The 14,611-nt window shown below is 44.5% G+C and overlaps 1 protein-coding gene across 11 annotated transcripts in view; it reads left to right on the plus strand.

Moving 5' to 3' along the window:
- PRPSAP2 (phosphoribosyl pyrophosphate synthetase associated protein 2) overlaps nt 1–12,191 on the plus strand; it is a 76,236-nt gene extending 64,045 nt beyond the window's left edge. For 10 of the 11 annotated variants that reach the window (XM_054669780.1, XM_063798015.1, XM_016930508.4 and 7 more), the window contains 3 exons: nt 4,856–4,926; nt 9,728–9,874; nt 11,463–12,191. In XM_054669780.1, coding sequence (XP_054525755.1) covers nt 4,856–4,926; nt 9,728–9,874; nt 11,463–11,621 — 377 coding nt within the window. In that variant the 3' untranslated portion in view covers nt 11,622–12,191. 11 annotated transcript variants of the gene reach the window in all.
- Nucleotides 12,192–14,611: the final 2,420 nt, after the last annotated feature.

The raw sequence follows: 14,611 nt of genomic DNA on the forward strand, positions 1-14,611 counted from the left end.
GGAGGGAGGCCAGGTACTTTGGCACACTCCTTTAATCCCAGCACCGTGGAAGGCTAAGGTGGAAGGTTTGCTTGAGCCCAGGAGTTTGAGACCAGCCTGGGCAACATGGCACAACCCCGTTTCTACAAAAAGTTTAAAAATTAGCCAGGCGGCTGGGCGCAGTGGCTCACACCTGTAATCCCAGCACTTTGGGAGGCCGAGGTGGGTGGATCATGAGGTCAGGAGTTCAAGATCAACCTGACCAACATGGCGAAACCCTGTCTCTACTAAAAATATAAAAATTAGCCAGGTGTGGTGGTTCGTGCCTGTAATCACAGCTACTCAGGAGGCTGAGGCAGGAGAATCACTTGAACCCAGGAGGCAGAGGTTGCAGTGAGCTGAGATTGTGCCACTGCACTCCAGCCTGGGTAACACAGTGAGACTACCTCTCAAAAAAAAAAAAAATTAGCCAGACATGGTGATGTGCCTGTAATCCCAGCTACTTGAGAGTCTGAGGTGAAAGGATCACTTGAACCCAGGAAGTCGAGGCTGCAGTGAGCCATGATGGTGCCACTGCACTCCAGCCTGTGTGACAGAGTGAGACCCTGTCTCTAAAAAAGATAGCAGGAGGGAATGAACATTTTTAGTGTATTAGTCTCCAGTACAGCCCTTTTAATTGAGTGATGATTTTCCACTTTATAGATAAACAGGATCAGAAAGAGAAAGCGACTTCCCTGCAGTCACATAGTGACAAGCTGGACATGTCTGACTAAAACCTGTGCTTTTTCCACTGTGCTCTTGGGTCTCTTGGACTTAGTAATGGGGATTTAAGGAGGAGGAAGGCAGGAGATAGAGCCAGGGTTCAGGATTTGGGGCTGGGAGGGTGTTAATGAAGCGTTTGGCTCAGGACCTCAAAGCCTTTTGCTTGTGTGTGCGTTTCTCACAGCCTCACGTGCCCAGGCTGTTGGTGCTGGGGGGTAGGCCTGGGGCTGCCGCTCCCTTTCAGAATCCTTGCCTGGCCTCAGAGGGGCTTGTGTCTAGGAACCTCAGCAGAACCCTGCAAGGGCTGGCTGGGACCATTGGTGAGATGAGCCATGCCCGGGAGCATGGAAGAATATATGTTCCTCTTCAGTCCTGTAAGCGCATGGGCTGTGATGAGGAGCGCGTTGGCAGTCTTTAGATGAACGCTGCTTCTTTGGAACTTGCTGGGCGTTAGCTTTTGGTGTGGCCTTTGGGAGTGGACTCTGGACTGCAGACACTGAACTACAGGTTTCCCATCTGGAAATGAGTTCATAGGACTGGATGATCTCTATGTTCTTTCTAATATTTCTTTACTCATGGGATCTTTATGTTTCATTCATAATTTTAATTATAATGTTTCTATGTTTATGTTTTGACTCAAGTAGTGATCACTACAGGCCGTCTTTGGGAATGCAGTAGAATTTTAGTTTCATAGATCCTAAATATTCTATTGTTTTTATACATTTGATGATTGGACACCCTACATAGAATACTTTTTTAAGGTACTAGCAAATAATATATGAAGGGAAAAGAAAGCATTCTTCCTGTAGCATCTCGAATATAAAGATTTTGTTATTTAGTATTAGATTTTAAAAATTATTTTGTATCCTCTGATTTCTTATAGATGAAAATATGCCTACTAAAAAACAATGAAAATACTTTTTCAGAATATAAGCACTATATATAATATTTGAAAATATTATCCATAAAAGTTAGAAGAAAATAATAATTAGTGCTTGATGCCACTATTCAAAGACACACCACTTTAATTTGGTGAGCCTCTTTTTAGTTTTTCACCCTTATTTTCACAGAGCTGTGATGCATGCTTCATACGTAATTGTGCATGTTGCTGCCTCCTCCTCCCAGCTGCCCGACGTGTCATCTCAGGTCACCAGAAACTTTCACAGGAAACAGCAATTTCTTTTTTTTTTCTTTGAGACTGGGTCTCACTTTGTCACCCAGGCTGGAGTGCAGTGACAATCACGGCTCACTGCAACCTTGACCTCCCAGGCTCAAGCGATTTGTCCACCTCAGCCTCTTGTAAACAGCATTTTTATGGCTAATAACCCATCGTATGAATGTGGCTTAGACTGCCCAACCACAGCCTAATTTGGGGTTTTTATGTTTTCTTCTGTTCTTTGCCCTTATAATGTGGCAGGAAATATATGTGGATAAAACACTTTTCCCATACTTTGGCTTATTTCATTTCAAGCTTCTAAAAGTGAGATTAATGAGTCAGAAGGTATGAATATAAGGCTTTTTGTCAAATTGATTTCCTAGAGGGTGATTCATTATACTTTTTCACCGGCATTGAGGTCAAGTGTCCTGGGAGTAGGACTGTTGAAAATGTAAAAAGTCACTTCAGTTCTGGAATTTATCTTGCTTTGCTCTGTTTTGTTACACTTTTTTGTCCTCTCCTGATGCTCACCTGGGGTCACACATTGCCTCTGGTTGTCATATGTCTTTCATCTCTTTCAATCTAGAGCAGTGGTTCTCAATTAGGGAGTGGATATTGTCTCCTAGAGGTCATTTGGAAATGTCTGGAGATAGTTTTGATTGTCACAATCAGGGGGGTGGCTACTGGCATCTAGTGAGTAGAGGCCAAACATGCTGCTAAACTTCTCACAGTACGTAGGGTGGTCCCTTGCAGCATAAACGTGTCTGGCCCAAGATCTCAGCAGTTGAAAAGTCCCAATCTAGAACAGTACTTTCACTTTTTCTTTTTGTGACATTGCCTTAAAAGAAAATTGAAGTCAAAGTCACATAACATAGAATTAACCATTTTAAAGTATAAAATTTACTGGCTTTCAGTATATTCACAGTTTTGTGCAGTTACCATTTCTTTCTAGTTTCAAAACTTCTCATTACCCCAGAAGAACACCCTGCACCCATTAAGTAGTTTCACCATGCCCCCGTCCCCCAGCCCCTGGCAACCACTTACCTCCTTTGTGTTTCTGTGGATGTTTGCCTAATCTGGACACTTCATATAAACGGAATCATATAATATGTGGGCTTTTGTATCTGGCTTCTTTCTTTGAGCATGTTTTTGAGGTTCATCCGTGTGATAGCACTTGTCAGTACTTCATTGCTTTTGGTGGCTGGATGATATTTCATTGTCAGCATTTGAAAGGAATTTGGGTTGTTTCCACTTTTGGCTATGCTGTTCTGTATATTCATGTATGAGTTTTCTGTGTGGATAGATGATTCATTTCTCATGGTCTATACCTGGTATCGGAATTGCTGCGTCACTTGGTGTATGTTTAACTTTTTGAGGAACTGCCAGACTCTTTTTTCACAGCAACTGCACCATTTTATATTCCTACCAGTAATGTACAAAGATTCCAGTTTCTCCACATCCTCATCAACACTTATTTTCTACTTTTTATTGTAGCCAGCCCAGTGGGCATAAAGTGGCATCTCATTGTGATTTTGATAAACATTTCCCTAATGGCTAATGACTTCATTTGTATATCTTCTTTGGAGAAATATCTTTTGAAATCCTTTGCCCATTTTTGAACTAGGTTTGTCTTTTTTTGTTGAATTATAAAAGTTCTTTATATATTTTGGCATATGGCGCATATATATATATATATATATATATATATATATATATAATTTTTTTTTTTTTTTTTTTTTTTTTTTGCGACAGGGCCTCACTCTCTCACCCAGGCTGGAGTGCAGTGGTGCAGTCGTGGCTCACTGGAGCCTTCACCTCCTGGGCCCAAGTGATCCTCTCACCTCAGCCCCCTAAGTAGCTGTTACTACTGTCATGCACCACCACGCCCTGCTAATTTTTGTATTTTTTTTATAGAGACAGGGTTTCGCAATGTTGCTCAGGCTGGTCTCAAACTCCTGAACTCAGGCAGGCAATCTGTCCACCTCGGCCTCCCAAAGTACTGGGATTACAGGCATGAGCCACCATGCCCAGCCTACTTTATATATTTTGGATACTAGACTCTCTTACCAGATACATGATATGCAAATATTTTCTGCCATTCTGTAGGGGTTTTTTTTTACTTTTTTATTTTTATCTATTTATTTATTTTTATTTATTTATTTTTTGAGACAGAGTCTCGCTCTGTCACCCAGGCTAGAGTGCAGTGGCATGATCTCGGCTCACTGCAAGCTCCACCTCTCAGGTTCACGCCATTCTCCTGCCTCAGCCTCCCAAGTAGCTGGGACTACAGGCGCCCACCAGCACACTTGGCTAATTCTTTTTTTTTTGTATTTTTAGTAGAGACAGGGTTTCACCATGTTAGCCAGGAAGGTCTCGATCTCCTGACCTCGTGATCCGCCCGCCTCAGCCTCCCAAAGGGCTGGGATTACAGGCGTGAGCCACCACGCCTGGCGTGGAATTGCTTTCTCAATTCCCTCTTTTGATTGTTCAGTGCTGCTGTGTAGCAGCTGATTTTGTGTGTTGATTTTGTACTTGGCAACTTGGCTGAATTTGTATATTAGCTTTGGTAGGTGGATTTGTGGATTCTTGGGTATTTTCAATATGTAGGAACATGTCATCTGCTAATAGAGATAGTTTTACTTTTCCTTTCTGATCTGGATGCCTTTCATTTCGTTTTCTTGTCTAATTACCCTTGCTAGAGTATCCAGTATGATGGTGAATGGCAGTGGTGCAGTGGGCATCCTTGTCTTGTTGCTGATCTTAGGGGAAAGCTTTTGGCCTTCGGCCATAAAATATCAAGTTAGCTGTGGGTTTTTGTAGTTGCCCTTAATCAGATTGAGGAAATTCCCTTGTATTCCTAGTTGGTTGAATGTTTTTATCTTGAGATATTAACTTCTTTAAAGTTTTGTTTTACTTTTTAATATAAAAATTTTGGTGTGTGTGTTTTATTCCAACCAGTGCTGATTCCTAAAGAAAAGCCCCCAATCACGGTTGTGGGTGATGTTGGAGGAAGGATTGCCATCATCGTGGTATGTAGACCTCTTTTATTATTAATTCTAGTATTTGCCATTGTTATTCTGTTGATTGATTGATTGATTTTATGACAGAGACTCACTGTCGCCCAGGCTGGAGTGCAGTGGCACAATCTCGGCTCACTGCAACTTCTGCCTCCCAGGTTCAAACGATTCTCCTGCCTCAGCCTCCCAAGTAGCTGGAATTACAGGTGCCTGCTACCACGCCTGGCTAATTTTTATATTTTTAGTAGAGATGGGGTTTCACCATGTTGGCCAGGCTGGTCTCAAGCTCCTGAACTTAAGTGATCCACCTGCCTCGGCCTCCCAAAGTGTTGGGATTACAGGCGTGAGCCACTGCACCTGGCCAATTTATTTGTTAATTCTGGGCATATAAAGGCCTAAGGATAGTAGTATGGCCAGATAATTCTTATTAAATTGGTGCCTTGTGCTAAATGTTTGCTTTGGCCCAGAAATTGGAAAATGCTATTGTTTATTTTAAAATTGCTAACTACTGGCTGGGCGCGTTGGCCCATGCCTGTAATCCCAGCACTTTGGGACGCCAAGGCAGGCCAATCGCTTGGGCTCAGGAGTTCAAGACCAGCTTGGGCAACATGGTGAAACCCCGTCTCTACAAAAAATACAAAAATTAGCTGAACTTGGTGGCACATACCTGCAGTCCCAGCTACTTGAGAGGCTGAGGCGGGAGGATCACTTGAGCCTGGGGCTCAGAGGTTGCAGTGAGCCGAGATCATGCCACTGCACTCCAGCCTGGGTGACAGGGTGAGGCTGTGTCTCAAAAAAAAAAAAAAAAGTCATCCTGTCATAACATGAGATATTGTTCTGTGATCAAAGTAAAGTACAAGCCGGGCACAGTGGCTCATGCCTATAATCCCAGCACTTTGGGAGGCCAAGGCAGGCAGATCACCTGAGGTCAGGAGTTCAAGACCAGCCTGGCCAACATGGTGAAACCCCATCTCTACTGAAAATACAAAAATTAGCTGGACATGTTGGCGCACACCTGTAATCCCAGCTACTTGGGAGGCTGATCTTGGAGAATCGCTTGAATCTGGGAGGCGGAGGTTGCAGTGAGCCAAGATTGTGCCACTGCACTCTAGCCTGGGCGAAAGAGTGAGATTCCATCTCAAAAAAAAAAAAAGTAAACTACAAAGTTGATTATAACTGTTTGAAACATGCATCCTTTCACACATCATAAGACCAGTGCACAAAAAGAGTGCACTTCATGCCTGTATATTTTAAAGAATAGAATGAACACTGGGTACCCGCTAGCTCACTTGAGGCATAGATCATCACCAGGTACCTAGAGGCCTCCTCTGGGCTTACCCTGGTCTCTTTGCCTCAGAGGTTGTCACTGATGTGAAAGCTGCCCATTTTGATCCTGTAGTCAGCCATGAGGGCTTGTGGCCTTTAAATGCTGCCTTTTTTTCTTGTCTTTGATGTTTATGTAAATGATGTCTTTGTGTACTTTGGGACTTTCTTGCTCAACACTGTTATTGAAATTTACCTGTGTAGTGGCAGGAAGTTGTACTTCATTCTTTTTCACTGCTATGTGTTGTATCTTTGGTATAACTGCTACACAACTGATTGAGGCAATGGTACTGCTTTGAACATCCTCATGCCTATTTTCTGGTGCAAAAGTGTGAGAGTTTCAAGGTGCCTGGGAGTGGGGTGGTTGGGTCTGAAGGTATGCACATTTTTAACTTTACAAGGTGCTGCCAAATTGTTTCCAAAGTGGTCACACCCATTTCCCAAGTTCCATAGTGGGTGCCCCACATTATCCCCAGTGCTTGATAATTTTGTACACACCCTTTTCAGGTTAGAAAATCTCTCTGGGGCCAGGCACGGTGGCTCACTTTTGTAATCCCAGCACTTTGGGAGGCCGAGACGGGTGTAGGTCAGGAGATCGAGACCATCCTGGCTAACACGGTGAAACCTCGTCTCTACTAAAAATACAAAAAATTAGCCGGGCGTAGTGGTGGGCTCCTGTAGTCCCAGCTACTCGGGAGGCTGAGGCAGGAGATGGCATGAACCTGGGAGGCGGAGCTTGCAGTGAGCCGAGATCGTGCCACTGCACTCCAGCCTGGGCGACTGAGCAAGACTCTGTCTCAAAAAAAAAATAAGAAAATCTCTCACGTCACCCTCCAGGGTAATAGCTGTCCATTACTTATTCCTTAGTTGGCAAAGTCTATAGTAACAAGGTGCTGTGGATTCAGTAGCACCTTTCCCCCCGTTCTAGTGCCACTGCATTATTTATTTATTTATTTATTTATTTTTTTTTTTTATTTTTTTTTTTGAGACAAAGTCTCGCTCTGTCGCCCAGGCTGGAGTGCAGTGGCGTGATCTCAGCTCACTGCAACCTCCACCTCCTGGGTTCCAGCAATTCTCCTGCCTCAGCCTCCCAAGTAGCTGGGACTACAGGTGCACGCCACCACGTCCGGCTAATTATTGTATTTTTTTTGTAGAGACGGGGTTTCACCATATTCACCAGGCTGGTTTCGAACTCCTGACCTCGTGATCTGCCCGCCTTGGCCTCCCAAAGTGCTGGGATTACAGGCGCAAGCCACTGCACCCGGCCGCCAGTGCATTTTTTAAAAAAAACGTTTTTATTTTGAAGTAATTATAGATCCACAGGAAGTAGGGGGAAATACACAGGGACATCCTGTGTATTCATTACCCAGCATCCTCCATCTTGCTTAACTATAGTACAATAACACAGCCTGAAAATTCTCAGTGCCACAGCCACAGAGGTCCTTCAGACAGCACCAGTTGTGCATGTAGTGAGTGTGTGTGTGTGTGTGTGAATGCAGTCTTACCATGGGTAGCTTTGTGGAACCACCACCACAGTCAGGACACAGAATTGCTCCTTCACTGCAAGGCACCCTCATGCTTCCTTTCATAGCTACACTGACATCCTTCCCACCCAATCTGCAACCCCTTGTGTCTTTGTCCACTTTGTGCTGCTGTAACACCTGAGACTAGGTTGTTTATAAAGAATAGAAGAAATTTATTCTCTAACAGCTCTAGAGGCTGTAAGTCCAAATCATGGCACCAGCATCTGGTCTGGTGAGGGCCTTCTTGCTGTGTCCTCACATGGCATAAGGCAGAAGGACAAAAAGGAATGAACTTTCCTTCAGAAGGCCAGGAAAGAGGTGAACCCACTCCCACAAGCCTTTTTATAGCGACATGAATTCATTCCTGATGGTAGATCCCTCACAACCTAAACACTTTCCCAAAGACCCCACCACCCAACACTGTTGCACTGGGGAATAAGTTTCCAACACATGAATTTTGGAGGGACAAAAACATTCAAGCCACAGCACTGGCAACCACTGATCTGTCCTCTGTCTTTCTAATTATTATTTCAAGAATATCATATAAATGGAATCTATGGTATATAACCTTTTGAGTTTTGTTTAACCTACCATGATTCCCCTGAGATCCATCCAGGTTGTTTTGTATATTAATATGTTATTCCTTTTTATTGCTGGGCAGTATCCCATGGTATAGAGGTACCAGAGTTTATTTGTTGAAGGACATTTGGATGATTTCCAGGTTGGGGCTATTATACATAAAACTCGCTATGTACATTCATGTATAGGTTTTTGTGTGAACAGAGTTTTAATTTCTCTGGGATAATTGCACTTACAAATGCAGTTGTTGGTTTGCATGGTAGTTGCAAATATACTCTTATAAGAGACTGTCAAACTGTTTTCCAAAGTGGCTGTACCATTTTACTAGTAGGACTTGTAAAGTAGCGTGTGTGTGTGTGTGTATGTATTTTTTTTTGAGGTATGGTCTGGGTCTGCTGCCCAGGTTGGAGTGCAGTGGCTTGATCACAGATCACTGCAACTTCTACCTCCTGGCTAAAGCAATCCTCCTGCCCCAGCCTCCCAAGTAGCTAGGACTACAGGTGCGTACCTCCATGCATGGCTAATTTTTCCTTTTCTGTTTTTGTAGAGACTGGGTTTCGTCATGTTGCTCAGGCTGGTCTTGAACCCCTGAGCTCAAGCAGTCCTCCCACCTCAGCCTCCCAAAGTGCTGGGACTACAGGCATGAACCACCACTCCTGGCCTTTATATGTATATTTTTTATCGTAGTAACATCAGTATGCAATTAAAGAGTAATAATATGTATGTAAAATAAAGACACGAATATTGATTCAACTCTAGACAACATTTGATGCCATAATGGGTTTAAAATAACTCTGGGAGCCTGGGAATCTAGTCTCTAGATTGGAAACCACTGAACTGGGTATTTTATTATTAAAAACAATAATCATTATTATTTTTCCATTGTAATAACATGTAAAAAAACGTATTTCCCATATGCTCAGTGGAGAAAATTTGGAAATAAGGAAAGTAGCAAGAAGAAGTGGGGGGAAAGAGGCACCCATAATTCTATTACCCAGAGTCAAAAACATCTTTTAACACTTTTTCTGTGCATTAAAAACAAAAAAAGAAAATTATACCTCCATCATTTCTGCTGTGACCTGCATTGTGACAGCACAATGTTGGCCAGTTATGGTGCAGAAAACAGTGCTACCCCTGGGAGCCTGGAGTGTGGTGGGAGATAGCTCCAATAGTGGCAGGTGCTGTGCAGGAAGAGGCTCGTGTGAAAGTACTGGAGGGCTGCCATGGGGCACGGTGATGGGGACATGGGGCCATGCCGTCTGCACAAGGCCAAGTGGAAGAGCAGATTTTTCACGGTAAATGTAGGCAGACCCTTTTTTTTTCCTGGTTGTCTAACCTATTATTGTAGAAGTGCTCATATACATTCTTTTCCATCTGCGCTTTGGCAGGATGACATCATTGATGATGTTGACAGCTTTCTTGCTGCAGCAGAGACCCTGAAGGAAAGAGGTGCATATAAGATCTTTGTGATGGCAACTCATGGCTTGTTGTCTTCTGACGCCCCCCGGCTGATTGAAGAGTCTGCCATTGATGAGGTAACAGGGTCTGGGTGTGTGTGGGTACAGCTGCCTGGGCTTTTGGCACATCTTGATCTTTAGTTACAGAGAGTCAGGACAAGACTGAGATCTTTTGTGGCTGAGAAACGATTCAAGGGCTGGGTGCAGTGGTTCACGCCTGTAATCCCAGCACTTTGGGAGGCCGAGGCAGGTGGATTACCTGAGGTCAGGAGTTGGAGACCAGCCTGGCCAACAGGGTGAAACCCCGTCTCTACTAAAAATACAAAAATTAGCCGGGCGTGGTGGCACACACCTGTAATCCCAGCTACTTGGGAGGCTGAGGCAAGAGAATCACTGGAACCCAGAGGGCAGTGGCTGCAGTGAGCCGAGATTGTGCCACTGCATTCCAGCCTGGGTGACAGAATGAGACTCTTGTCTCAAATAATAATAATAATAATAATAATAATAATAATAATGTGTACAACTCATTGGTTTTTAGAATGTTCAGAGTTGTGCAGTCATTACCATAGTTGGTTTTAGAACATTTTCTTCTTCCTAGAAAGGAACCCCATACCCATTAGCTGTCACTTCACATTTTCTCTCACTGCCATTAGTCCCTGGGAACCACTAATCTGCTTTCTGTCTCTCTAGATTTGCCTGTTCTGGACGTTTCATATAAATGAGATTATACAATGTGTGGTCTTTTGTGTCTGGCTGTCTTCACTCAACATAATATTTTCAAGGTTCATCCATGTTGGAGCATGAATCAATACTTCATTTTATGATCAAATAATGCTGTGTTACATGGATAGTCCACATTTTGTCTCTCTCTTCGTATTTCATGTTGATAGAAAAAATTTTTTTTCTACTTTTTAACTTATGAATGGTGCTGCAGTAAACATTTGTGTACAAGTTTTTGTGTGGACATGTGTTTTCTCTTCTCTTGGATACGTACCTAGGTTTAGAACTGCCAGGTCATACAGTAACTTCATGTTTAAACTTTCAAGGAGCTGCCAGACTGTTTTTCAAAGCAGCTGCGCCATTTTACATTCCCACAGCCGTGAGTTGGAGGGGGCTCCAGTTTCTCTGCATCCCTCCAGTACTTGTTATTATCTTTTTTTGCCGTACCTATCCTAGTGGGTGTGAGGTTATCAAATCTTAACCTAAGAAACACAGGCTGGGCGCGGTGGCTCACGCCTGTAATCCCAGCACTTTGGAAGGCTGAGGCCAGTGGATCATGAGGTCAGGAGGTCGAGACCATCCTGGCTAACGCGGTGAAACCCTGTCTCTACTAAAAATACAAAAAAATTACTTGAGCGTGGTGGCGGGCGCCTGTCGTCCCAGCTACTTGGGAGGCTGAAGCAGGAGAATGGCGTGAACCCGGGAGGCAGAGCTTGCAGTGAGCTGAGATGGCATCACTGCACTCCAGGCTGAGCGACAGAGCAAGACTCCGTCTAAAAATAAATAAATAAATAAATAAATAATTGAAACATTGACTTGAGACATAGATCCACTGTGTTTTCCTGTCGTGGCAAGCCTCAGATTTGAGAAGCTATCACATTTCCAGATCAAACCATGAAGCTACTTGGCTTTCTGATGCTGTGGTTTTTTTTCTCTTGCTTCACAGGTGGTGGTCACCAATACAATTCCACATGAAGTCCAGAAGCTCCAGTGCCCCAAGATTAAAACTGTGGATATCAGCATGATCCTTTCAGAGGCGATCCGTCGGATCCACAATGGGGAGTCCATGTCCTACCTTTTCAGAAACATAGGCTTAGATGACTGAGTTTTCCTTTAGGAAAACTCCTGAGGGCCAAACTGGAAACATAAGAGTGACTGCTCGGTGGGATAGATTTCACAGGAACCGTCATGCTTGTTCCTCCCTCTCCCCTGTAACCTCACTTCTTATTGATTCCTAAGAAGATAGACCAACTTTTTATGTCGGTTTGGGTGTTTGTGAGTTTGGGGAGCAATTTTTATAAAAGAAAAACTTTATTCTCCTCTTTTGAAAAGGTAAGACCTTGTTTTAGTTTTAACTGTTTAAAAAATAACACTTGGAATAAGATTTGTAAGCTCACAAGGCCTTTTTCCAAAGTTGCTTGAGCCAAGTGCTTAAAAAGTTAATAAAATAAAATGATCTGTATGATACCTGCAATTGAAAAGCCGAAAAGATTATACTGTCAAGTCCAGTAAATGACATTTTTAGAGATGCTTTTGTAGACAAGCATATGGAATATGTGATTGTATTTATTTTCTGCAACTAAAAAAGGAATAAAAACTTGTGTTTGTGTGTTTTTCTAAAACTTTGTGTTTTGGCAATCGTTTTATAACTAAAATAAAATGAAAGCTAAATCTACACACTGTGAATGTTGAAATGTTCATCAGCTTGTTTTCTCTTCTGCAGCTTTGTGGGGGATGCAGTAGCCTCTCAGAGATGTGATATCCTCTGTTCTGACAATTTGTCCAAGGCCCTGAAAGTTCCCGATGTGTAGTCATTTGATTGAGGAGGGGGAGGAGCTGGAATCTCAGCATGCAAGGCCACAGGCAGCAGAGAAGCCAGTGGTCACCATCTGCCATTGGTCTTGGTGTGGCTTTGCCTCTCTTCCGTGGCTGGCTGTTCTCCATCATGCTCTAGGGAGATGAGATGCTGGGGGATGCATCCCAAAGGGCAAGTGACATGACCCTTGTTGCTGTCAAGGGTCTAATATCATCTGTCTTTAGAGTTTAGGACCCTGAGCTTCCCCACAGAGTCCATTGGAGTGGCCTCCCCTGGAGCACTGGCACTGGGGTTTACACACCCCTGTCCTCCCACTCAGCCTGACTTATGGAGGAATATGTAGACTTGCTCATAAAAACTAATTTTTCTTCCTCCCCAAACACCTTAAACCTTTGCTTTCTGCTTGTCTGTGTTAGAATCTGGAATAAAATAGTTTATTTAGCACAAAATTAGGATCAGTCACCAGCCACGCTGGCCTTCCCTGTGCTCCACAGAGAGCAGCGTGGCCCGAGGGCTTGCCCCAGTAGGCCAGGGCCTTGTTTGTGCAGAAGCACCAAGGGCTCTGCTTCTGGAAGCTGCCCAAGTGTTCCGTGGGCTCTTGCACACTCAGCAGTGCCACCCCTCACACCTAGTTTACTTGAGGAAACAGCTTTGAGGGAAAGGTGTTCATTCTCTCCCCAAGTTTTCAAATCCAGTTAATGATAGAGCTATTTACTTTGAAAAAGTGTCCTTGCTTTCTGTGAACCTGTCCCTAGAAATGGGGCCTCTCAATCTTCGGAATGAATTGGCTTAGGGCATGGGATGGTAGCTGGCGGCTTCTTTGCCAGTGCAGCTCTGTCAGTTGCAGGCTGGAGACCTCCACCCAGTTTCCACATTTGGAAGAAGAGCTTTGGGAGCAAGGTGTCACCACCCATGAGAGTGGAGCCTGCCTGTGGTGCCAGGACCTCCCACTGTTGCTGTGAAATGAGCTGAAGAGGCTTCAGTAAATCTCACAGCTCCAGCCTCTGATGGGTTTGGGTTTTTTCCTACCTTCTGCCCTTTGGATGCTGCCTAACCATTTGCTACTATAGATGACGGTTGAAGTTGCCATGTGGTTTGGCTTTATAACAAGTGACAGGCACTTCCTGAACAGCCATGGGGCATCCCCTGGGGTGGCTGTGCTGGCACAGTGGCCCTCCCATGGTTTGGGAATGGTGGTGCTGCACTAGCACGGAGGACAGGTTCTGCTCTGGGTTCCTTGGAGATGCAGTGGGCTCTCAAGCTCCTTCAGTGGGAGGTTTCCTCCTGCCACTGTGTCCAGTGAGCTTTGACCTCTGGTTTTTCTTGGCATGTCATCCTTCATGAAGAAAAGTCATATTTACAGAAGTGAATGGAAACATGTTTTATGGGAGTGTTTTCCTCTGGGTAATGAACTTGGCTAAAGCTAGGATCCTTCACACCCACAGAGACTCGAAGGTCTGCCCTGAGTTGGCTCTGGAAGAACATGAAGATGAGTGCTGGGAGGAGCCACGGGCGGGGCATGTGCCAGGGGATGGCTGACAGGGCTGAGGCCCAGGAAAGACAATTGGCAGATGATGGTGGAGGAGAGTGGAGTGCCACGTCCTGGCCCGCCGGGCTGGGGCAGGAGGATGGAAGCCTTCAAGGGGCAAGTCAGGTTCCGTGGTGTGGTGGGGAGTGCTGGGGGACTCTCAGGGCTTCAGGAGTGCCCAGTAAGGACACCCAAACCCCTCAGCCATCCTCTTCCCTGTCTAGAGGAGGCCCCAGATACAGTTTCTCCGTGTGTTGTAGGCTTTTCTTTGGCCAGAGAAGCCATTTACCCTCTAGACTACTGTCTTTGCTAGAGACAGAGACAGTCTCTGTGGCCAGAGATAATGGGGAAGTGAACCCAGAAATTCTATGACAGAAAACAGGCTGATCGTTTCCAGTTCTGACTGTGACGTCATCACTTGACAGACTCGTGGTTAAAGCAATGCTCTCGAGGCATCAAGAACACAGGATGCCACTAAAGGGCATGAGTGGATGGACACATACCAGTTCCACACACAGGATGCCACTAAAGGGCATGAGTGGATGGACACATACCAGTTCCACCACACTGTGTGCCAGGGACATTAATCTTTTGGCTCTCACTGTTTATTACCTCTAAGGCTGAGGAGGGAGGATTGCTTGAACCTGGGAGATGGAGGTTGCAGTGAGCCGAGATCGTGCCACTGCACTCCAACCTGGGCAACAGAGCAAGACCCCATCTCAAAAAAAAGTTGTAGAATTCAACACCTACT

Source organism: Pan troglodytes, chromosome 19 (assembly GCF_028858775.2).
Source record: "Pan troglodytes isolate AG18354 chromosome 19, NHGRI_mPanTro3-v2.0_pri, whole genome shotgun sequence".
Taxonomy (NCBI): Eukaryota; Metazoa; Chordata; class Mammalia; order Primates; family Hominidae; genus Pan; species Pan troglodytes.